This window comes from Sminthopsis crassicaudata, chromosome 6, assembly GCF_048593235.1.
Source record: "Sminthopsis crassicaudata isolate SCR6 chromosome 6, ASM4859323v1, whole genome shotgun sequence".
NCBI classification, from domain to species: Eukaryota; Metazoa; Chordata; class Mammalia; order Dasyuromorphia; family Dasyuridae; genus Sminthopsis; species Sminthopsis crassicaudata.
In genome coordinates this window covers 164310051-164331756 of record NC_133622.1, presented here as the reverse complement: position 1 = coordinate 164331756, position 21706 = coordinate 164310051, and the positions used below count along the sequence as shown (strand labels likewise).

General features: G+C 33.6%; 1 protein-coding gene across 5 annotated transcripts in view; it reads right to left on the bottom strand.

Annotated features, from left to right (window-relative positions):
- ANKRD17 (ankyrin repeat domain 17) overlaps positions 1 to 21706 on the bottom strand; it is a 135825-nt gene that overhangs the window by 21747 nt on the left and 92372 nt on the right. For all 5 annotated transcript variants that reach the window (XM_074272895.1, XM_074272896.1, XM_074272899.1 and 2 more), the window contains 7 exons: positions 17854 to 17965; positions 17561 to 17706; positions 10409 to 10551; positions 8386 to 8599; positions 7939 to 8114; positions 6615 to 6777; positions 3570 to 3665 (listed from right to left, as the gene is read on the bottom strand). In XM_074272895.1, the coding sequence (XP_074128996.1) occupies positions 3570 to 3665; positions 6615 to 6777; positions 7939 to 8114; positions 8386 to 8599; positions 10409 to 10551; positions 17561 to 17706; positions 17854 to 17965 (1050 nt within the window). The remainder of the gene's footprint in view (positions 1 to 3569; positions 3666 to 6614; positions 6778 to 7938; positions 8115 to 8385; positions 8600 to 10408; positions 10552 to 17560; positions 17707 to 17853; positions 17966 to 21706) is intronic.

The following is a 21706-nucleotide window of genomic DNA, read 5'->3' as shown; positions in this document are numbered from 1 at the left end:
AACCCTGAGGAAATCACAAATCCAACCATTCTTCTCTATCTAAACCCATCCCTCCTAAATCACAATAAAATAGAATATGTAAATAGGAGGCTGAAAATTTAAGCTCTGGTGGGTCTAAGAAATAAGGTGTTTCATTAAGACACCTCTGAAAGAGCCATTTAATTGATTTGAATACTGGAGAAGTTACAAAGAAAAATGAATTACTTACAGCTTCAGTAATGATAACAGATGAAATAGCTAAAGGCTTTAGTCAATTCAATATTTATTGAGAATTACGCATCAGGCATTGAGCTAAGCACTAAGAATATAAAGAAAAAGCAAAAGACAGTGGAGCTCCTAGACTAACATAGGAGACAGCATGCAAGCAACTACATACAAACAAGATATAAGGATAAAATTGGAGGTAATCTCAGCATGAAGTCAGTAAGTATAAAAGCCCTAAAAAAGGCAGAAGGTGATGCTTTTGTTAAAACGTAAAGGAAACCAGGAGGCATATATGAAGAAGATGAGAATTCAAAGTATGGGGGAGAACCAGTGAAATTCCAGTTAGGATACGAAATGTTTTAAGGAAATAACAGCTAGGAAGCCCATCTCACAGGACCAGAAAACACATAAACGTATAAGAAAACTGTAAAGGTAGGAACTCTAAAAGTTAGATGATTTTATATTTGATCCTAGAGGTAAAAGGAAGCCATTGCAAAGGAGTAAGCAAGCAGAGGAGTACAATGGTCAGACCTATGCTTTATGAAGTCTGACAATAAATGAAGGACAGATTAGAGTGGGGCCTAACTTAAGACAGGGAAGAGGCTCTTGTACTTGTAGAAGCATGAAAGTCTTTGTTATCATGCTGTTTTTACAATATTAGAGACATGCTACTACTAAGATAAAAAAATCACAGAACTTGACTAGTGACTCTACATGCAAGTTGAGAGTGATTTTAGTTAACAGATACAGAAAAAAAGCATGCACTGCATTCAGGGTTAATATAATAAAATGTACCTCTCAAAAGCCAAAAGCTACCACCAATAGAAACTTTCCCAATAAATGAGAGCAAAGTAAGCATGCTTTCTTTTCCCCCTATTATTTGACTACAGCTCTGGATATGCCAACAAAATGCAGAAAAAAGTCGTAAGAAAAGCAAGTTCTTATATACTTCCAAGAAGTTACTAATAAGAAGAAAGTCTTCATGATATGGAGTGTTATTATACTATAAAAAATGATAATGTGATAAATAGAGAAAAGTCTGGCAAGACCTAGATGAAAGGGACTTCTATTCCACATCATTTCATGACACAAGTTTACATCATTATACAAAGAACAGAGAATTGCATATGAAGCACTAAACCTCCCATATGCAGCTTTTTAAAAATTGTTTTGTACAAAGTTATATTATTAATATTTATTTATTTTTTTATTATAGCCTTTTATTGACAGAACATATGCATGCCCTTTCCCTTAGATGGCAGGCAGCCTCATACATGTTGAAGTATATCTTTAAAATACAATATATGTGTATATATTTATACAGTTCTCTTGTTGAACAAGAAAAAAATCAGATTTAGAAAGGTAAAAATAACCTGGGGAAAAAAACAAAAATTCAATCAGTCCACATTCATTTCCCAGTGTTCTTTTGCAGGGTGTGGCTGGTTCAGTTCACTGATCAATTGTAACTAAATTGGATCCACTCAACGCTGAAGATAGCTATTTCCATCAGAACTGATCCTTATATAATATTGTTGTTGAAGTGTATAATGATCTCCTGGTTCTGCTCATTTCACTTAGCAGAGATGAGATAGTATGTTATTCAGGATATCTATGATTTTCTGCCAACATTTAGCCAGTAAATTTCCATACTCATGGATTATGAAAACAGTATCCTCACCTCCTAAAATTATGTTGCTTCCACCTCAAGCTTGTTCTTCATATATCTGGGATTAGCCCAGGACCTCTTCTCATCTTTTTTTATTCATACACTGGAGACTATGATGTTAGAATCCAATGTATTAAAACTCCACTGATATTGACAAAGAGTCTGTTGCTGAATACTAAACAGAATAAGATCTTTCCTTTTTTTTTCTTTTACAGTCAGGTTATTTATATCTTTAAATGTTGGGGCATAATTAAACTTTTGTATGTATGTGTGTGTGTGAGGAATTATGCTTAAAAGAATAAACTTCATGGAAAACATTTTTGCAACAAGTGTTTCTGATAAATTTCTAAATACATTTCTAAAATTTCTATTTCTAAATTTCTAAAATACATAGAGAACTGACTCAAATTTTTAAAAATGCAAGTAATTCCCCAACTGATAAATGGTCAAAGAATTTGAGGAGACAGTTTTCAAATGAAGAAATTAAAGCCATTTATAGTCATAAAAAAAAAAAAAAGTTCTAAATCACTATTGATTAGAGAAATGAAAATTTAAAACAACCACCTAACACTTCTCAGATATACAAATATGATAAGATAAATGCTGGAAGTGATGTGAGAAAAGTGGAACGCTATAACAGTTTGCAAAGTTATGAACTGAACCAGTCAGTCACTCCATTCTAGAGAGAAATTTGGAACTATGCCCAAAGAGCTATAAAACTGCATACCCTTTGAACCAGCAGTGTGACTACTTGGATCTGTATCCCAAAGAGATCATAAAAGAGAGAAAAGGAAATGTTTAAAATGCAAAAATGTTTATAGTGGACATTTTTGTTGCAACAAGGTGTTGGAAATTGAGAGGATACCTATCAATTGGGCAGTGACTGAACAAGTTATGGTATGTAAATGTAAGGGAATACATTATTGTTCTATTAGAAATAATGAAAAATCTGGAAAGACTTGCACGAATTGATGCTGAGTAAACAGAACCATGAGAAAATTGTACACAGGAACAGCAAGATTATGTAATGATCAATTATGATAAACTTATTTCTTCTCAACAATACTGTGATTCAAAACACTTCCAACAGATTTAGAATAAAAAATGCTAACAGCGTCCAGAGAGAACTATGATGAATACAGATCAAAACATACTATTTTTACCTTTTTTTTCCTCATAATTTTCCCTTGTTTCAATTTTTCTTTCACAACATGATTAATATGGAAATGTTAAAAATGATAATACAAGAATAACCTGTATTAGGTTGCTTGCTGTCTTGGGAAGGAGGGCAGTACATAAAATTTGGAACTCAAAATCTTACAAAAATGAATGTTGAAAATAATCTTCACAAATAATTGAAAAAATATATACTATTGAAATTTTTTTTTTAAATCGCCAAAAAAGCTTCAATCAATTTTAAAAGTTCAGCAAATTTAGAATACTTTACTGGCTGATAAAGGCAGATATTTCTGTAACACGGAATTGTGACATTCTACTAGTATTAGTAGTTTTTTATGTGAACAACTGGCATGTGCATAGATATATATCTATATATAGATATCTTATGTTTAAGACTTTGACATATACAGATCTATGTAGCATTGTCATATTTATACAGTATTCAGTAGGAGCTGTGAATCTTAAATTATTTTAGCCTCATGGCTTCAGCAGCACACAGCTTAAAGCAAGAGTCACTTACCTTATCTGTAATGGTTGCTATATATCTCATGCACTCAGAATCAGAGGGAAACTGATTAACTTCTTTCACCAAGTAGCGCACCACTTTCACATGACCCTGAAAATAAATTTTAATTTTATTTTCTGGTGCTATAGAAGAACCATTAAAAATGCAGTTAGATATTCTACTTTAACTGAAGTAGTTTATCATTCACAGATAAATTGATGATCTGGTTACAAAGAAATTTTATAACACAGAGCTCCTCAGGAAATGAGTTTTTCTCAAATACTTCTCACTGTACTGCTCCATAAAGAGCAGCTAGATAGCACAGCAGATAGAGCAGCAGCCCTTAAGTCAGGAGGACCTGAGTTCAAATCTGGTCTCAGACACTTAACACTTCCCAGCTCTGTGATCCTGGGCAAGTCACTTAACCCCAATTTCCTCAGCAAAAAAAAAAAAAAAAAAAAAAAAAAAAAAAAAAAAAAAAGAGAGAGAGAGAGAGAGAGAAAGAATGAGAGAAAGGGAGAAAGAGAGAGAGACAGACAGGAAAAAAGAAAGAAAGAAAAGAAACTAAGTGCTAAGCAATGTTTTTGTCTAGCATGAGGAAATTTTATATCTATGTCTATTCCAATACCCCCAAATATCTCAACCACTGTATTTCAAACCTCTCCAGATAGATTACAAACACTTCTGACAGGTGAAAAAGAATTAGAAAGGTAGGATTAAAACAATCAAAGGCCATTTTAGATGCTAATTTGGAGAATGTCTGGACAATGTTTCTATTTCTTATCTAAATCCTGAATACTTACAAATGTGTTCCAGTCATTAAAAAATTATAAATAGCTCTGTTCATAATACTGTGTTGGATATTGTAAGGGTTAGTAACCATCCTAAAATGCCTTAACTAATGTACTAATATTCAGAAATTGTCATCAAGTGAATCAATTATATCAAGAAACTATCAAGTCAATGTCATGTTCTACCTGTTGGCATTCAAAGATAATACAATGTGGCTCCAAACTAATTTGACTATCTTACAATATAAATTCCATGTGTTGGCCAACCTCACCTATATAGTAATTCGTGCTACAGAAATGACCTTTTATATCTCAAAACTTTTTGCTCCTATATTTCACTCTGCATGTAATTTCCTCCCCTTACATTTTCAGCAATTAAGATCCTACCTTTTATAAAAAGTCCAACTAAAGTGTCAATTGCTACAAGATACTTTGCCTAGAGATCACAAATGGCACTAATAAATCCCTCTTTTTTATAACATAATTCACTACAAATAAAGTACTCATAATAGGGTAATCACATATATTTTCTAGGTGGTTTTTATTATTGGTATTTCTATAAGTTTTGTAAAATTTATTTCCTGAACAACATTTATTTAAAAAAAATAAAAATAAACATTTAATTTCTACCCTCAAAGTCTATCAAGCATCTAAGACAAATTAACACGACACATGTAAATGATAACAATACAGTATTAGATTAAAGGTCAAAATGAACAAGAAATACTTTACAAAGTGCAAGAAGGAGACCAATGTGCACCAGAATGATATACAAGACTGGAGGTAGGAATAAAATTTGGTCCTAAAGGGAAAAGCCCTAAAGAGGTATAAAGCAATGATCAAAGCTACAGATATAAATAAGCACAGGATGTTTGGGGCAGGGGTGGGGGCTAAGGAGCAGGGGAGGAGATGGGGAAAAATAAAAATGTACCTTAGACCAAAAACTTTGTATTTGGGAGTACTAGAAAAAACTTTTAAGTGAAAACTTATCAAATTTAATAGCAATAGAAGGCAAAGAAATTGCATGATATTGTAACCTAGACTACTAGAAGCAAGATTACCAGAGGAAAAGAAACCAGTTAAATCTTTAGTTAGAGAGCAATCACCAAACTGAGAGGCAGGAATGGCATAGTAAGCAAATATGGGAAGAACAAGGAATCAGTGAGGAACATGGAAAATGAATAGAAAAGATCAGCACAGATAGCTGAATGATATTTTTTCTATTTCAAATATTATTAGATTTTTTTAAGCTGTGTATAAAATAGAACTTTTCTAAAAAATGTTCAGGAATAGGATTTTCTCCTTCTAATTACAAATATATTATTTTTAAGATTCAACTGTGGCAGGCAGTGCAGTACTTAAAATTCTAAGAGAAAAGATTTTAGATTCAAGCCCTTAGTCTTCTATTCAGGAAAATTATCACAAGTAAGGTTCTTCCTCATCTGTAAAATGGGAAGGATAATGATGATATAATTTAAAATTTTATTTTAAAAGTTGTATGTTGAAAAATGTTATGCTATACAGATTGTAAAGAGCTACATAAATGTGGGTCATTATTTCCATGTAATACTGTCACTATAAACCAGATTATATGCAAGTATCCTAAGCTTTCTACAGACTAAGTGAAATTGCTACCACAGGATCACAGACTCTAAGATGAAGGACACATAGGTCATTTAATTCAATAACCCTTATTTCATAGAAAATTGATTGCCCAAAAGGTGAGATATCTTGCCAAATTCAGAAAGGCAGTAAGTAATGTAGCCAAGCTGGAAATCAAATCCTGACCAACCCTAAGATTCTTCATCCCATGCTCTTCTTTTTGCTATGAAATTTCTTTTCTAAAATCAGATATACACTTTCAATGACTGATTAGAATTTATTTAATTTATATATATCTAAAAGGACTAGCAAGACATTTTACCTCTTCCTTTCTCTTGTTAATATTTGAATTTGATGGCATAGAAATGAGATATTGGTAATAATTAAGATTAAATAATTAAGAAAATTTGGGAATAAAAGATCCTTTTTCTCTCTGCTAATGGAAAAGTGAACTTGCTCCTGCAATGTCCCACTGTTCTGGGGCTTCCAGGATTCAAATGCAGGTCCTCCACCAGCAAGAAAAGCATTAATTCTCATTTTATTGAGAAACTTTTTTACCCTGTATTTATCAATCATAAACATCTTTAATGACTAACATATAAACAGTACTCTAAAAAGAATCTACTTTTTCTCCACCAAAAAAAAACTATAAGACTTGTATTATTACCTTTCTAAATGCTGCCATAAGGGGAGTTATCTTTCGATTATCAGCTGCATCCACATCTGCCCCTGCTTGTACCAGTAGCTGGACAACATCAAGATGCCCACCATTGGCTGCCAGCCACAAAGGCGTATTCCCCTTCTTATTACGAACATCAATATGAGCTCCCCTAGAAAAAATAAATGTATTAAGTGAAAATAACAATTTCAATGAAGTTAAAAGTTAGTAGTCACCATAAGTAATATTGTAAGAAACATATTTAAACTCTATTCAGGAAAAGACACTTTTCTAAATGTCATTGTTTTTAATCACGTCTAAAGGAAAAAAAAATTGAAAGATACAGAAACCTCAGGAGTTTTTATGAAAATGAGTTTGATTAGTTTTTTAAGCCCTAACAAAGACTTACAAAAATGATCTATAAAAAATTGTGAAAATCAAAAATATTTTCACATCTAACAATGTACTAACATGCTAGATATCCAGAATAAAAAAATACTTTAGCTTTCAAATTTGACAGTTTTATATTGATTTTATTGTTGTTTAAAAAAAAAAAAAAATTACACATGTAAATTTTTAAAAGTAGTTGGATCTCACCATAGGTAATTACTGTTACTGAATTCTACTCTTAAGGCAGGAAAATATTCAAGGTTCAACCAAAAATAAGGCAAAAACTTAAAATAAAAATTCAGGTCTGACCCTTAGGAGACATAATAATAATAATAATAATAATAATAATAACAACAACAACAATAATAATAATAATACAGAATTAGATTCAATTTATCAACAAGCATTTCACAAGCACCTACTAGAAAGCAGACATTATAAAAATAGAATATTGTCTCCAAGATGACTGAGGTAAATGACCCATTTCTGACACTTTTAAACGGTACTCTATATATCTTTGCTGTAAAGCTAAATTAACATTCAATGATAAAACAGGATTAAAAATGAGATTTTGGATTTCAGCTGATCCAAAAGAACCAAACTGATAATTACTGAAATACAATTACAGGATAGAAAAGACATGAAGACAGAATTAGTTTATGTACAATGAGCCTTCAAAATAAGAAGAAATGCAGGGGAAATTAGGTGGCACAGTGGATAGAGCACCAGCCCTGAAGTTAGAAGGACCCCTGTTCAAATCTGGCCTCAGACACTTGACACTTCCTAACTGTGTGACCCTGGACAAGTAGCTAAAAAATAATAACTATACAGGATGTACTGATTCACCAAAATGATAAAAATCTGTATTTCAGGAATTCCTGTGCTCATTTAAACAATTCAGCAGTGATTTCATTCTCAAATGTGAAGACCAATCATACCTTACCTGCTAATAAGCAGTTCACAGAATTTGTAATGCCCTTTATCGGCTGCTATGGTTAAAGCTGTATCTCTTGAGGAGGGCACTGGAGGGGCATTAACATCAGCACCTTTATCAAGAAGGACTCTGCCTACCTCTGCATAGCCACCAGAAGCAGCTTCCATTAGTGGTGTCAGGCCAGTCTAGAAATAAAGGAAAATAAAAACATGTAACTACATAATTTATTTTCAAAATAACTTAAGTAAAATGATAAATATTTATTGCCTCCCATTATCCCATTCCTTCCTATTAGTTATCAAAAAATGCATAAAATGTTTATTAAATGAATATTTTCTGATGAGACCTGAAAAAAAATGAAAACACTATGTTTAATCAAAGTGTAGCAATGTCATGTGACATATAAAAATAAATCACCTGTAGATAAGTTTAGAAAAGTCATAAATTTTTTCTTACCTTTGCTCTATGTTCAACATTGGCCTTTCTGTCAAGAAGAAGACTAACCACTTCAGTTCTTCCTTGGAAGCATGCTAAGGTAAGGGCTGTATTACGATTAGTCTCTATTTGAGCATTAATGTCAGAACCCATGTCCAAAAGAAGTTTAACAGCAGCAGTATGCCCATTCATAGCTGCCAACATCAAAGGAGAAATGCCCAATTTGCTACCAGTTCTGAAATGGGAAAAATACATATTTTAAACATAAAGTAGGACTAAATAGATTCATATTTATTACTTACATAATATCTGTTTACTAAAAGAGAGTGTCATTTAACCTGTTAACAAACTTATTAAAGTGCTTGGCACCATCCTAAGTACTGAAGAAACCAAGAAAGGCAAAAGACATAGGGAACCATTTCCTAACTGAAGAGACTAATATACAAAGAATTACAGAGAAACAAAAGAGTAGGTGTCCAGTAGCTATATCAAGCATAAAGAGTGTATCTTGGATCTAGAATTCTTTGGTGTCAGACTTCTCTTGGCTGTTAATGTCAATCAGTCATTAAGGCATATAAGAAGTTTCTATCATGTGTCAAAAATTGATTTCAGAACCATAATTTAATAACATGTTTACAATTATATACAACAAAATCACAGACAGCCTAAGTTGGAGATAAGCAAAAGAAGGAAGGTACTAGGATAGAACTGGATCAGGAAATGCTTCTTGGGGAAGGGGTTATTTTAGGAGTTATTACTTGAAGGAAGCTAATAAAGCCAGAAAACAAAGATGAGAGAGAATTCCAGATATAGAGGAAATCTAGGAAAAATGCTGAGACGAGATAGACCAAGTGTCTTCTGTGAGGAATAGCAAAGATGACAGCATCAATGGGTTACAAAGAAATGGGAGAATAAAGGAGGAAAGATGAAAAAAGATTGATAGAAGGGGCAAGGTTCTGAAGGCATCTGAATGCCAAAGATATTTTCTGTTTCATCTTGGAGGGGATAGGGAATTACCACTAGAGTTGACTAAGCAAGTCATACTACACAGTTGGAAAAGCACTCCTGGGAACTGAGTAGAAGATGGGTTGGAATGGAAAGAGAACTAAGACTCAAGAGACCACCCAGAAGACTCCCCATAAAATAAGAGTCAGCACACCATGATCACAAAGTCAAAGGAGAGGAGACATATTCAAGAGATGTTGCAAAGATAAAAATCAACCATCATGGCAATAGAGTGAAAGGTTGATGGAATCTTCAAATATAATAGGTAAATTTAGAAGGAAGGGTTTTGGAGGGGAGAGTGAATGTCTTCTACATCAATGACCTAACCAGTTCAAGATGTCCAAGAAGCAATAGAGCTATGACAATGGAGATTAGAAGTGGATAAAATAGATTTTGGAATTCTCAGGAAAAAACCAAGGAGAGGAAGGGTAAAAATGCATAAAAATACCAGAATTACAAGATGGAGTTTGTATTAGTCTTTAAACCTAACAAGAATTTATGTATTCCACAGACCAAAGGGAGTAAGATGAGGTCACAGTCAGACACATTTTTTAGTACATCAATTTGGCAAGTACATGAAGGACTGAGTGGGAAGAGGCATATAAAGAGAGACTGTGGTCTAGGAAATAAGTGAGAAGGGTCTGAACTAGTCAGTAAGTTAACTTTAGTTTAGAGGGGCTAAGTGCTAAGGCAAAAACCGATTCCAAGGTTTCGAAATTCCTTCAATCTATGGTTTCTTGACTACATAATTTTTAAAAATCACTCTTTTTTATTTCAAGAAGAAACTATCAGAATTTAGCCTTTCATTCCATAAATCCACAGAAGGACAGTACTATTAGTATTATTCCCATTAAAGGTCTATAGCCAAATTCAAACTCAAGTCTTCTTGGCTCCATGTCCAGCAGCACTCTCATCATTGTGTCACTGAACTGTCTCTTTGTTCCCCTTCTGTTCCCAACCTGAGATAAATTCTGAGAAATTAGTGCTTTGAAAAGATGTCATAGGAATAAGGGGGGGAAAAAAAAAGAATGAAGCTTACCGGGAATTGATCTCTGCTCCTGCATTTAATAGTATTTTGATGATGTTCACATAACCCCCAGAAGCAGCTAGGCTCAGAGGCGTGTAGTCAGAAACATTCCTGTGTTCTTTATTTGCCCCTCGAGCTAAAAGCAGCTCCACCACCTAGAAACATCATAGGAAAAATGTTTTTTTTTCTTTTAAACACATTTTGGTATGTTCATTTTTGTTCTTAGAGCATAAATAGAAATGTAACATAGTGAATAGAAATTGATCATTCAAGACAGGAAAACATGGGTTTAAGTTGTATTTCTGACACAATAGTTATGACACTGAGCTAGGAACTTAATCTCTTGGTATCTTATGAATGCAGTGGAATATTACTGGTCACAAAAGAGGTCAGACAAAAATTAGAGCGCCATTTGCTGGTACAGACTGGCTACTCTATTTGCCCATAAGTATTTCTGAGTCCTGGTTCAGAGTGGAGAGAAACACTTGTGACTGCAGGGGAGCAAGAGCCCTACCTAGGTAAGGACTGGCACTCAGACCAGGAGATCAGTGGCCACACCTCTCTTTCAGCATCATCTTGAAAGCACCAAAACCTTGCAGATTCCCCAAATAAGCTCTGAAAACAGCAGGAAAAAAAAAAGTCTAATGCTTGACACAGTTCCTCCCTGCCTTCCAGGCAAGCAAGGCCCAACTTTACTCAATCAAACAATAGGCTAAAAAGGAGCAAACAACAACAAAAAAATCTACTCCAGTGGCAGAGACAAAGCTCAGAAAAAGATAACAATGAAAAATGCTAACTAGATCCAAACCCAACAAAAATTCTGATTAGAGTAGGGGGACCCCAGGGAGGGAGGAGTGAGGAAAGAAATAAGAGAGATACACAGCAGCTTCCATGTAAAAGGAACATAAGGTTTAGAATATGATATTCTGAAGGGCAAAGGAGCTAGGATTATAACCAAGAAAAACCTAGCCAGCAACACTGGCTTTAAGCCATATAAATACTGCAGATAGGAAAAAGGATACTTCAAAGAAGAGGACTTCCCAACATTCTTGATGAAAAGACCAGAACTGAATAGACGATATGACATTCAAACAGAAGACTCAAGATAAAACACAAAAAAGGGAAACATGAAAGAATGTTTTTAAGGGACTCAAAGGAGTTAAAACTTTTTCATTCCTATATGCAAAGATGATACATAAAGCTACAAAGAACTTTATCAGGGCAGCTAGAAAACATCTAGATAGACAGAGGGCATAGATGTGAATAAGGGCAAGGAAGACGTACTAGAGGGTAGGAAGGTAGAATTGAGAAAAATTTTCTCATGTAAAGGAAGCATGAATGGAAGAATTTACCACAGAGATTGATAGGGTGGCAGGAAATGCTTGAATGTCACTCATTCAAATTGGTTCAAACAGAGAATAAAACATACATTCATATCTCTCTCTCTCCCTCTCTCTCCTCTCTCTCTCTCTCTCTCTCTCTCTCTCTCTCTCTCTCTCTCTCACTCACTCAAAAGGAAGAGAGAAGATAAGAAAAAAGGAGGGGTGGGAAAGATTATGGTAGGTTTAACATAAAGAGGAGGATGGATTGGAGGAAGACAGTGGTCAGAGGCAGAAAGAAACAAAAGATTATGAAATGGAGGAAAATACAGTTTCAGTGACCATTAACTCTTATGTGAATTAGGATGAGCTAGTCCAAAGAAGAGAAGTAGATAACAATGGATTAGAAAGGGCATAAAACTATGATATCATTACCAGTTAGGTAGCCCAAAGATATCAAAGAAAAAGTAAAAGGACCTATATAATCAGAATATTCATAACAAATCTTTCCATGTTGGCAAAGAATTGGAAATTGAGGGAATGGATGCTCATCAATTGGGGGATTGGATTAACAAGTTGTAGAATATAGTTCTGATGGAATATTATTGTGCTATTAAAAAATATATGGGAGATGGTGTCAGGGCAAAAAAAAAAAAAAAAAAAAGTGAGAAGAATCTGATAATCATTGTGTACAATAAAAGCAACATTATAATGGTGATTGACCATGAAAGTTGTGATTACTCTTATCAATATGATTTAAGACAATTCAAAAGGACTCACAATAAAAAAAAAAATTATTTACTTCCAAAGAAAAACCTGATGAAATCTGAGTGCAAATTCAAATATATTTTCTCATTTATTTTTGCTTTATTTTGTACACATTTAGAGAAGGAACTGCTAAAATTGAGTACAACTGAAGTATAATTTTCTTGTTTTTATTTTTGCTTTTCTTCACAATATAGCCAATATCAAAAATTATCTTGAGACTTTGCGTTAAAGAAGAAAAGGAAAACAAACCTAAAATCCACATGCAGATCCATTGGGTTCTGCAAAGGACCGTAACTGTTTGAGGGCAAGGACTGTAACTTTTCCATTGTGTTTCATTATCTGTCCCTTGCTTACATCTTTTGCAATGACATATTAAAATAACATTCTGAGATTAATTTTTTTTTTTTTTGAGGCTGGGGTTAAGTGACTTGCCCAGGGTCACACAGCTAGGAAATGTTAAGTGTCTGAGACCAGATTTGAACTCGGGTCCTCCTGAATTCAAGGCTGGTGCTCTATCCACTGCGCCACCTAATTGCCCCAAGATTAGTTTTCCCCCCCCCAAAATTTTCATGATTTTCATGAGGAATGCTTGAAAGTCCTCTTTCATTAAATATCCATTTTTCCCACTGGAAGTTTATACTCAGTTTTGCAGTGTTGGTTATTCTTGGTTTTAATCTACTTCCTTTGCTTTCTGGAAATATCACATTCTAACCTTTCCACTCCTTTAACATGGAAGCTGCTAAATCTTGTATGATTGTGACTGTAGTTCCATAATATCTGAATTATTTCTTTCTTGAGGGCCTGTAATATTTTCTCCTGGACCTTGAGTTCTGGAATTTGACTATAATATTTCTGGTAGAGTTTCATTTTGGAACTTAGATTAATTTCTTATAAATCCACAAAAAATAATTTAGAAAAAATGAAAACAAAAAATAAAATCCTTTCTTTTGCTATCAGAATCTTTTCTATTTGTGTCTTCAGAATTTCATTCATAAAGCTTTAGGTCTTTTTTAGACTGATAGCCATTGTATTTTTTTTTGTTTGTTTTTTGTTTTTTTGCAGAGAAAATTATAACAAATGCATGAATGGCTCACCTCTCATCACTACTTGATTATGCTTTTGTGCTAGGTTGTGATCTGTTTTTTATGATTCTCAGAGATGATTTCAAGAAGCATATTGATAATCCCTCAAACACCTGAACTGCTGAAGTTTCCAACAGTCATTTTCCACAGCCTATTCCTCTATGTCTATATCTGTATGTATGTGTGTGTGTGTATATATATATATATATATATATCTGTTCATGAACGTCAAAATTCCTTTATCTCATCATCTGTTATCATTCCATCTCCCCTTCTGCCTTACAATCTGTAACCCTGTTCTTTATCCTATCATCTGCAAAATACATTCTCAGGCCGTGACTTCCTAAACTTGCCATATTACATTCCTTGCCTAACCTGGAGAACCATTTTCCTTCTCCAACTTTCTCTACTTCATCCATCTTCCACTTAAATCTGAACTCTAGACTTATAAGACACCTTAGTCAAAGCCCACTACATCTTCATTCCTCTTTACATACTGTTCCTTTGAAACTATTTTTCCATCTCCTCTCTGTATCAAGGAAAACTGCACCTTTTTGAGTCAGGATTTCTGGTTGACCTTGCTAATTTTTGCCTCCATATTTTACATTAGTGTTCAGATATCTGAGTTTATAGACAATGATGTTGGCTCTGTTCTTAGACTTCTGTATGTCACTATTGCCATTCTTCACATTTCATCGCCATTCTTGATGGTATGAGTATCCAGTTTAACAAAAACATTTGTCTTTTTTTCCTCCTTCCTCTTTTGTTTAAAGTCCTTTTGATTACATTATCAAAACTCAAGGAAAATATCTTTTTATGGGCCCCCTTTAATTTTATCTCTGATACAACCTGGCTTTGCCAACTGGGCTGAGTCCCTTAATCCCAGTACTTACAAACTTTGCAAAGAAGGTGCCACCTCTGCCCTGGTGGTTACAATTTTCTCTGACAATCCCTTCCTGATCTAGTCTCTTTGTCAATCCATCCTTGCACAAATAACCATCATCATGCTCCTTTCCTATACCATAATCCAATAATCCATTTCAACTGACTAAAAGATGAAGAACTTAAAAGTTACTCATATAGCTACACAAGACTATAACACGGTTATTTTAGAAAGCCTCTTTCCTTTTTTTTTTTAAATTGTTCATAGGAATTTATTTTTTAAATTAATTTTATAATTATAATTTTTTGACAGTACATATGCATGGGTAATTTTTTTTTTTTTAAAACAACATTATCCCTTGTATTCACTTTTCCAAATTTTCCCCTCCTTCCCTCTACTCCCTTCCCTAGATGACAGGCAATCCCATACATATTAAATGTGTTACAGTATATCCTATATACAATATATGTGTGTAAAACCAAATTTCTTGTTGCATAGAAAGCCTCTTTCAAAACTTAATTTTCTCCTACTAACAGTCTCCCAAACTGATTTTAAAGCAAGGAAAGCAACTTCAATTACTACTTACTTTAAAACTAGAAAATGGCTATTTCCCATGATGAATGTTATTTAAATAAAGACAAAAAGTTGGAAGTTTCAGTAAAATAAATAGTTAAGTCTGCATACACTCTCCTATGAGGTTAATCTACAACAATGTTTATAATTACACTGCTATTTCTTCAGGTGCACTGTAAGAAATTGATTACACTAATAACTACTTTATGATATAATAGCTGAGTTACAAATTATTCTTAGTAGCAACTCTAAAATACTAAGTCGGTCCCATGTAATGTAGAGATATAATAAAGCACCTTTCTTTTAGTGAATGTTAAGGTTTTTACATACCAGATGCTATAAATCTGTATGTAAGAATGAGATCAAACAGTAGGGAACTGCCAACTTTTTTTTCTCTCCTCTCTGAATAGAAACTAATAATTTCCTCTTAGAAACAACTAGACAGAAAACATTTCAATATATTGTGTCTAGTGCTAAAATAAGCATGTCAAAGATAGGCTGGAGAAGCATATGAAGCATAATCAGATCCTTTCAACTAGATATTAAGATCCTATAAGTGTTAATAACACTAGTTCTGATAAAAAAGATTGGTGTAGAATATCCAAATTAACAAAATAAATGGATACTTATGTAAATCTCAGAAAAAGCATGCAGAGAAATCATAAACGAACCAACAAAATTAAAAGTTTATCCAACTGTGATATGTCTAGCAATTTATATCGATGAGTATTTCATTGGTTCCTAGATTTAGATTCCCTCAAAGGACATCAAATGATCTGCCCAAGGTCACCAAGATAGTATAAGTGGGATTTAAATCTAAATTCTCAAGTTCCATGATCAATATGCTTTACACAACAATACAAGGCTCAGTGCAAATCAATGGCACCAAAGAGGGGATGTCATCTTAGGATGCAGTAACAGAAACAGGGCATACTTCTCTATAGCTTATGTATCTGGGTCCCTTAACAGTGGGACCAGTTTTGAGTTCCACATTTTAGTAGAAATAACTATTGACCTGGAACTGCTTAACAAATTGGGAATCACTTATTGGAAAAAGCCTGAAGAGGGACACAGTTTTCACTTCTAAGAGATTGCATGGCTGTGATGTGATGGTTGGTTTTACCAACCAATACAAACATGGCAAGCTGAGTTGGGGAGGAAAGGGAGAGACACCAGACAATAACCATCAAGCAGTTTGACAAGTGGTAAAGGTCAATGTGGCCTTTGTGATGCTCCTCCAAATCAGGATCAATTTCCAATTTTGGTGCCTTTGTACAAGTTTGTCCTCCAAGATCATAATGCATTCTCCCTTACATCCTTCATTTCTCATAACTCCTAACTCGCCAAAGAGTTCAGTTTATTTTAAAACACCAATGGGAAATCCTTCCTAATTCTGACAAAGATTGGTCTTCATTTATTTGTTTGTATGTTATATTTTCAGAGAATCTGGATAAGAAAGAGTCCTTTGAATTCGGTACTTCCCTTTGCTCATCTGTAAAATGGGGATATAATTTTTAAATTGCTTATGATATGGGGTTGTTGTAGAGAAGAAATTTTTTTGTAATCATAAAGCACTACTAAATTATGAGATATTATTTTTATGCTTTCATGAACAAAGTTTGAAAAACTGTTAACTAGCATTCGCAAGAAGGTGAAACACTGAGATTATTATACATGGAAATGATTCATTATTCTTAATTCTTTTAGTCTGCCTTTTCCCAGGGCTCACCCACAAAGACTCAGGAGCCTAAATGGAAGAGAACTCACAGGAAAAAAAAAGATATACTTCAATAACAACACTATATGATGATTAATTCTGATGGATGTGGCCCTCTTCAACAATGAGATGAAACAAATCAGCTCCAATAGAACAGTAATGAATTGAATCAGCTACACCCAACGAAAAACTCTGAGAGATGACTGAATTACTTCATAGAATTCCCAATTCCTCTATTTTTGTCTGCCTGCATTTTTGGTTTCCTTCACAGGCTAATTGTATACTACTTCAAAGTCCAATTCTTTTTGTACAGCAAAATAACTGTATGGACATGTATACATATATTGTATTTAACTTATACTTTAATTTAACTTATACTTTAACATATTTAACATGTATTGGTCAACATGTCATCTGAGGGAAGGAGGGGAAAAGTTGGAACGAAAGGTTTTGCAATTTTCAATGCTGAAAAATTACCCATGCATATATCTTGTAAATAAAAAGCAATAAAAGAAAAAATTTATTTTTTCAGTTAAAAAAAAAAAATCAATGCTCAGGTAAACTTTGCCATGGCAAAAGAAAACCAGCTCTTATTTTCTATTTTGATGGACTAGCAATACATAAGGGCAGATATGCTTTGAAATTTTCCTGAAAGCAGGACTTCAGAATTATAGATAGCATTCACTCTTCTGACAAAGTTTTTGTTTTGCCTAGATAAATAAGATAGAAGATAACTGCTTCAAACCCATTAAAGATGGCCAAAGTTTATGTACATTCATACACAAAACTGGAAGGAAAAGATTCATGAGAATAAAGTTCTACCTCTTGCCTTCCACCAGAACAAGCCAATGATAGTGGTGTATCCTTAGTTCTCTCAGATTGGGCTTCAATGTCTGCACCATTGTCCAGCAATATTTCAACAACACCAACATGTCCAGCTGTAGCAGCTAAGATGAGTGGAGTAAAACCTGAAAAACATTTATTGTCAGAACATTCTAAGCATAATTAAAATTCATATTTGATATTCCTAGGCATTAAGACTTTAAGGTATACAACACATTGAATATTCTGCCCTTACTGAACAAAATGTCCAAAACAAGAGAAATGGTTCCTACCTTTTTTGTCACGGTGTTCAATACTAGCTCCTCTCTCAAGCAATGTTTGTACCAATTCCTCATGTCCACCAGCACAAGCCAATGTAAGTGCTGTATCATGATTGCTCTCAGTCTGCACAAAAAAAAAAAAAAAAAAAAAAAAAAAAAATTAATTTTACTAGGGGCCTTTACAGATCATCTTACCCAGTCCCTAATTTTACAGATGAGGAAACTGACAGGAAATACTTCACTCAAGATTACACACATAAGGCAATACCAAAGTTTGAACTTCGGTCCTCTGATTCTGCTACACTGTTCCTTCCATTGAAACCCTACTTCTCACCAATACTAAACAGACATTTATAGATTTCTTTTAAAAGGTCAAAACTTAAATGGGGCTATCATAAGCCAACCCACCAATCTCATGCATACACATTATATCTTTGTAGCTATACATATAGGGTTCAAGAGTGCTCAGACCTTTATTCTGGTCTTGAAGAAAATGTGATCTTCCCAGCTTTGTACAAATCTTGATGTATGGACTCAAAGGAGAAAATAAACCATAGAAATATCACCATGGTCTAGGGACATTAAGTGCAAGGACACATTTAGTTCAACAAAACTCTGAAATACTTACGATGAAATTACATCATAACCAAGCCAAGAGAGCAGCAAGTTGTGGCTTATATAAAGTGTATGCAGGTTTGTATGTATTCATGCAGAATGATAGCAGCAGTTTTACAGCATAAGGACTCTAAACTTCCTCCATATAACAAAGAGAAGAAATGCAGGTACACTCTTGTAATGCTGAAAATAATATATCAAGATTTGTATAAAGCTTGAAAGATCACATTCGCTTCAAGACCAGAATTAAACTACTATGCACATATAAACCTTATGTGTAGCTCCATAAACATATTGTACATTCATGAATGTAGTGAATGAGAGAAGCATACATTGCAAGTGAGGAACAGGAGAAATAGATCCTGCACGAGCCTGGCAAAGAGACATGAAAGAGTAATGATGAGGTTAACTATACAGATGTGTTTTAGTTCTCTCTCTCTTCCAATAGCAAATCAATTAATACGTTTTTCACTTCTCTTATATTATGCTTTAAAATATAGAGGAAATAATAGAGGACATATTCCATAATGAATATGATTCCATCTAACAAACCAGAGTAACTGATTTCTGCGTTGAAGGGATAGAACTACTTCCTCCTTATATCTCTGACAGAGGAAAGGAAAACTTAGTAGTCTATGTATCCTCAATTTAGGAAAGATAAATTTTAAATGGTTCCAAGGAAATTTCCAAATAGATGAAAAAAAAATGATTTGTGTATAGAGAATAATGTAAAATCTGCACTAAGACTTTTGGGCTATCTGGTATATGCTCAAAGACCATACCAATAACTTCTTTTTAAATGTATGCTTATGTATGTTTATAAGATAGAAATACAGGCCAAAAAAGGAAGAACGGTAAGAGTGTCAAAACTCAAAAGAAGTTGAACCTGATTAGAATTATAGATTTTTTAAAAATTCTAATAAGGAGATAGAAAGGATTCAAAGAATGAATAGGACTATCTGAATTATTATGGCAAATCTGAAAACAGTTAACCTACAAGATAGCTATTCAATTTAAGTTAAAAGGAAAGAACAACAATAGCTAAATAGGGTAAGGCTACACAAGGAACCCCTAATTCTTCCTTGACTCCCTGACCTCTTCTCCAAATGTCTCTACCGACAATGAGAGATGCAATCCAACCTTATCCCATCTGCTCTCCACAATAGCCTTACAGTAACATCCTTCCTGAGTCCTCCATCTCTGAAGACAAGAGAAAATAAACTATAGAAATATCACCGTTATCTGAGGATCACTTTCTCTTAATGTCAATCAATCAGATCTTGATGCCATATACATGACACCTTCATTTCCCTCATTTCCCTTTTACATGTGCTGTCTTCCTCTATTCACATATAAGCCTAAGGGCTTCTTCTGTTCATATAGTACCTAGCACACAATAGGCAATTAATAAATTATATATTGAACCATCTTAGATATCTGATTTCTACCCACAGCACTCGTTTTAGAGTTTTTAGACCAACCCCCTACAAGGAATACCTCCACCCTCAATTTTCGGCTTCTTTTGTGTGTTGTCTTTCTTCATTTACTTAGCTCTCAGAGAGCAGGAATTGTCATTTTTGTATTTGTATCCCCAGTGCTCAACCAAAGCAATTTATTTACAGAAAAAAGGGTTCTTCCATCTGATGTTAATCCTAAAAGTTAGAAGTGTTCTTCAAATTTTTATTTTGCTTCACTATCTTCAAGAATTTGATGATACTATAAACTGATAATTTCACAAATATTCTCTCTTGCAGAAAATTTCTTAAAATTATAGGTAATTACCTAAATTAACCTATTTATACCCAATACTGACCCAATCTAACAAAGGAATACATTATATAGTTAAAAAAAAAAAAAAACATTTAACAAAATTTGTATTTCAAGGTTAATAATGAAAAGGAAGGGAAGAGGCAAGAGAGGGAAATGGGAGGTACATAGAACCAAAAAATCTATAACAGAAAGTGATCATTACTTGGTACTGGCTAAAAAATGGACAATACACAAGAGCAAATAAATAGAACAAGACAGTGTTCAGTAAATCAACAAGTATTTTTGAAATAAATATTCTATTTTTGGCATTATGCTCAGTATTTTGAATATAAACAAAGGAAAAACCAGTCCCTTCTGTCAGAGAACTAACAACATAGAAGAAGACACCACAAATAGTTTATAAATAAGATATAAGCTCCAAATGAATATATATGTGCGGCTGTGTGTGTATGAAAAGGTCACATCCTAAACACATTATCTTTTAGATATATGGACAAAAGACAATTATTAAAGAAATAATGGAGAGGGCACAAGATAAAATGCTTAATTTTAGTAACAAAAAAATGTAAAAGGTTTTGCATAAATATAAGGCAATTAAAATTAGAGAACAAACAGGTAACTGTGCAGAAAAAATTTTCCAGTAAAGTTTCTCTGAAAGAAGTTTCATTTCCAAAAATATAAGGAGCTGATTTAAATTTATCAGAAAATGATGCTCCTCAATTGATGTTAAATGTGAAAAGACAGTTTTCAAAGGAAGAAATCTAAGTATCAATAATCCCATAAAAATGCTCAGAATCACTAACAATTGTAGAAATGCAAATTAAAGCCACTTAGAAATCCTACTTCATATCCATCAGAATGGCAAGTGACAAAACAAGAAAATACCAAATGCTGAACAAACTGTAGCAGTTTATCATTATGGAAACAATTTAGAACCACTCTCCAAAAGTTACTAAACTATATGTATTCTTTGACTCAGCATTAGGTAACTCTACGAGGCTTACAAAAAGACTGAAGAAATGGGAAAAGACCCACAGCCACAAAATTATTCCTAGCAACTTTTTTGGAAAATAAAGGGATTTTCTTAGGAATTGGCTACACAAGTGATACTTTATGATTGTAATGTTATGTATCAGAAGAAACTGGAAAACTTCTGTCAATTTATAGAGAATGAACAGAACAAAGATGAAACAAATTTATTACACTTTAGAATTCAGATCATTGTCCCAAATTTAATAGATCAACCAGAGAGGTAATGATCTTTTAAAATAAACTAACAATAATACAGGAATTTATTTTTATTTTTTGCCTAGGCTCTGTTTGGTCAGGTTGAGGGTTTGAGGTTTTTTTGGTGGGGAAAGTGAGTTTCCCAAAGCATAGTTCTCACCAAACTCAAAAATCTTCAGCAAATATCTCTGGATTCTAGGATGAAATATGAGCTTCTCCATTTAGCATCTAGTACTTCTCAATCTAACCCCAA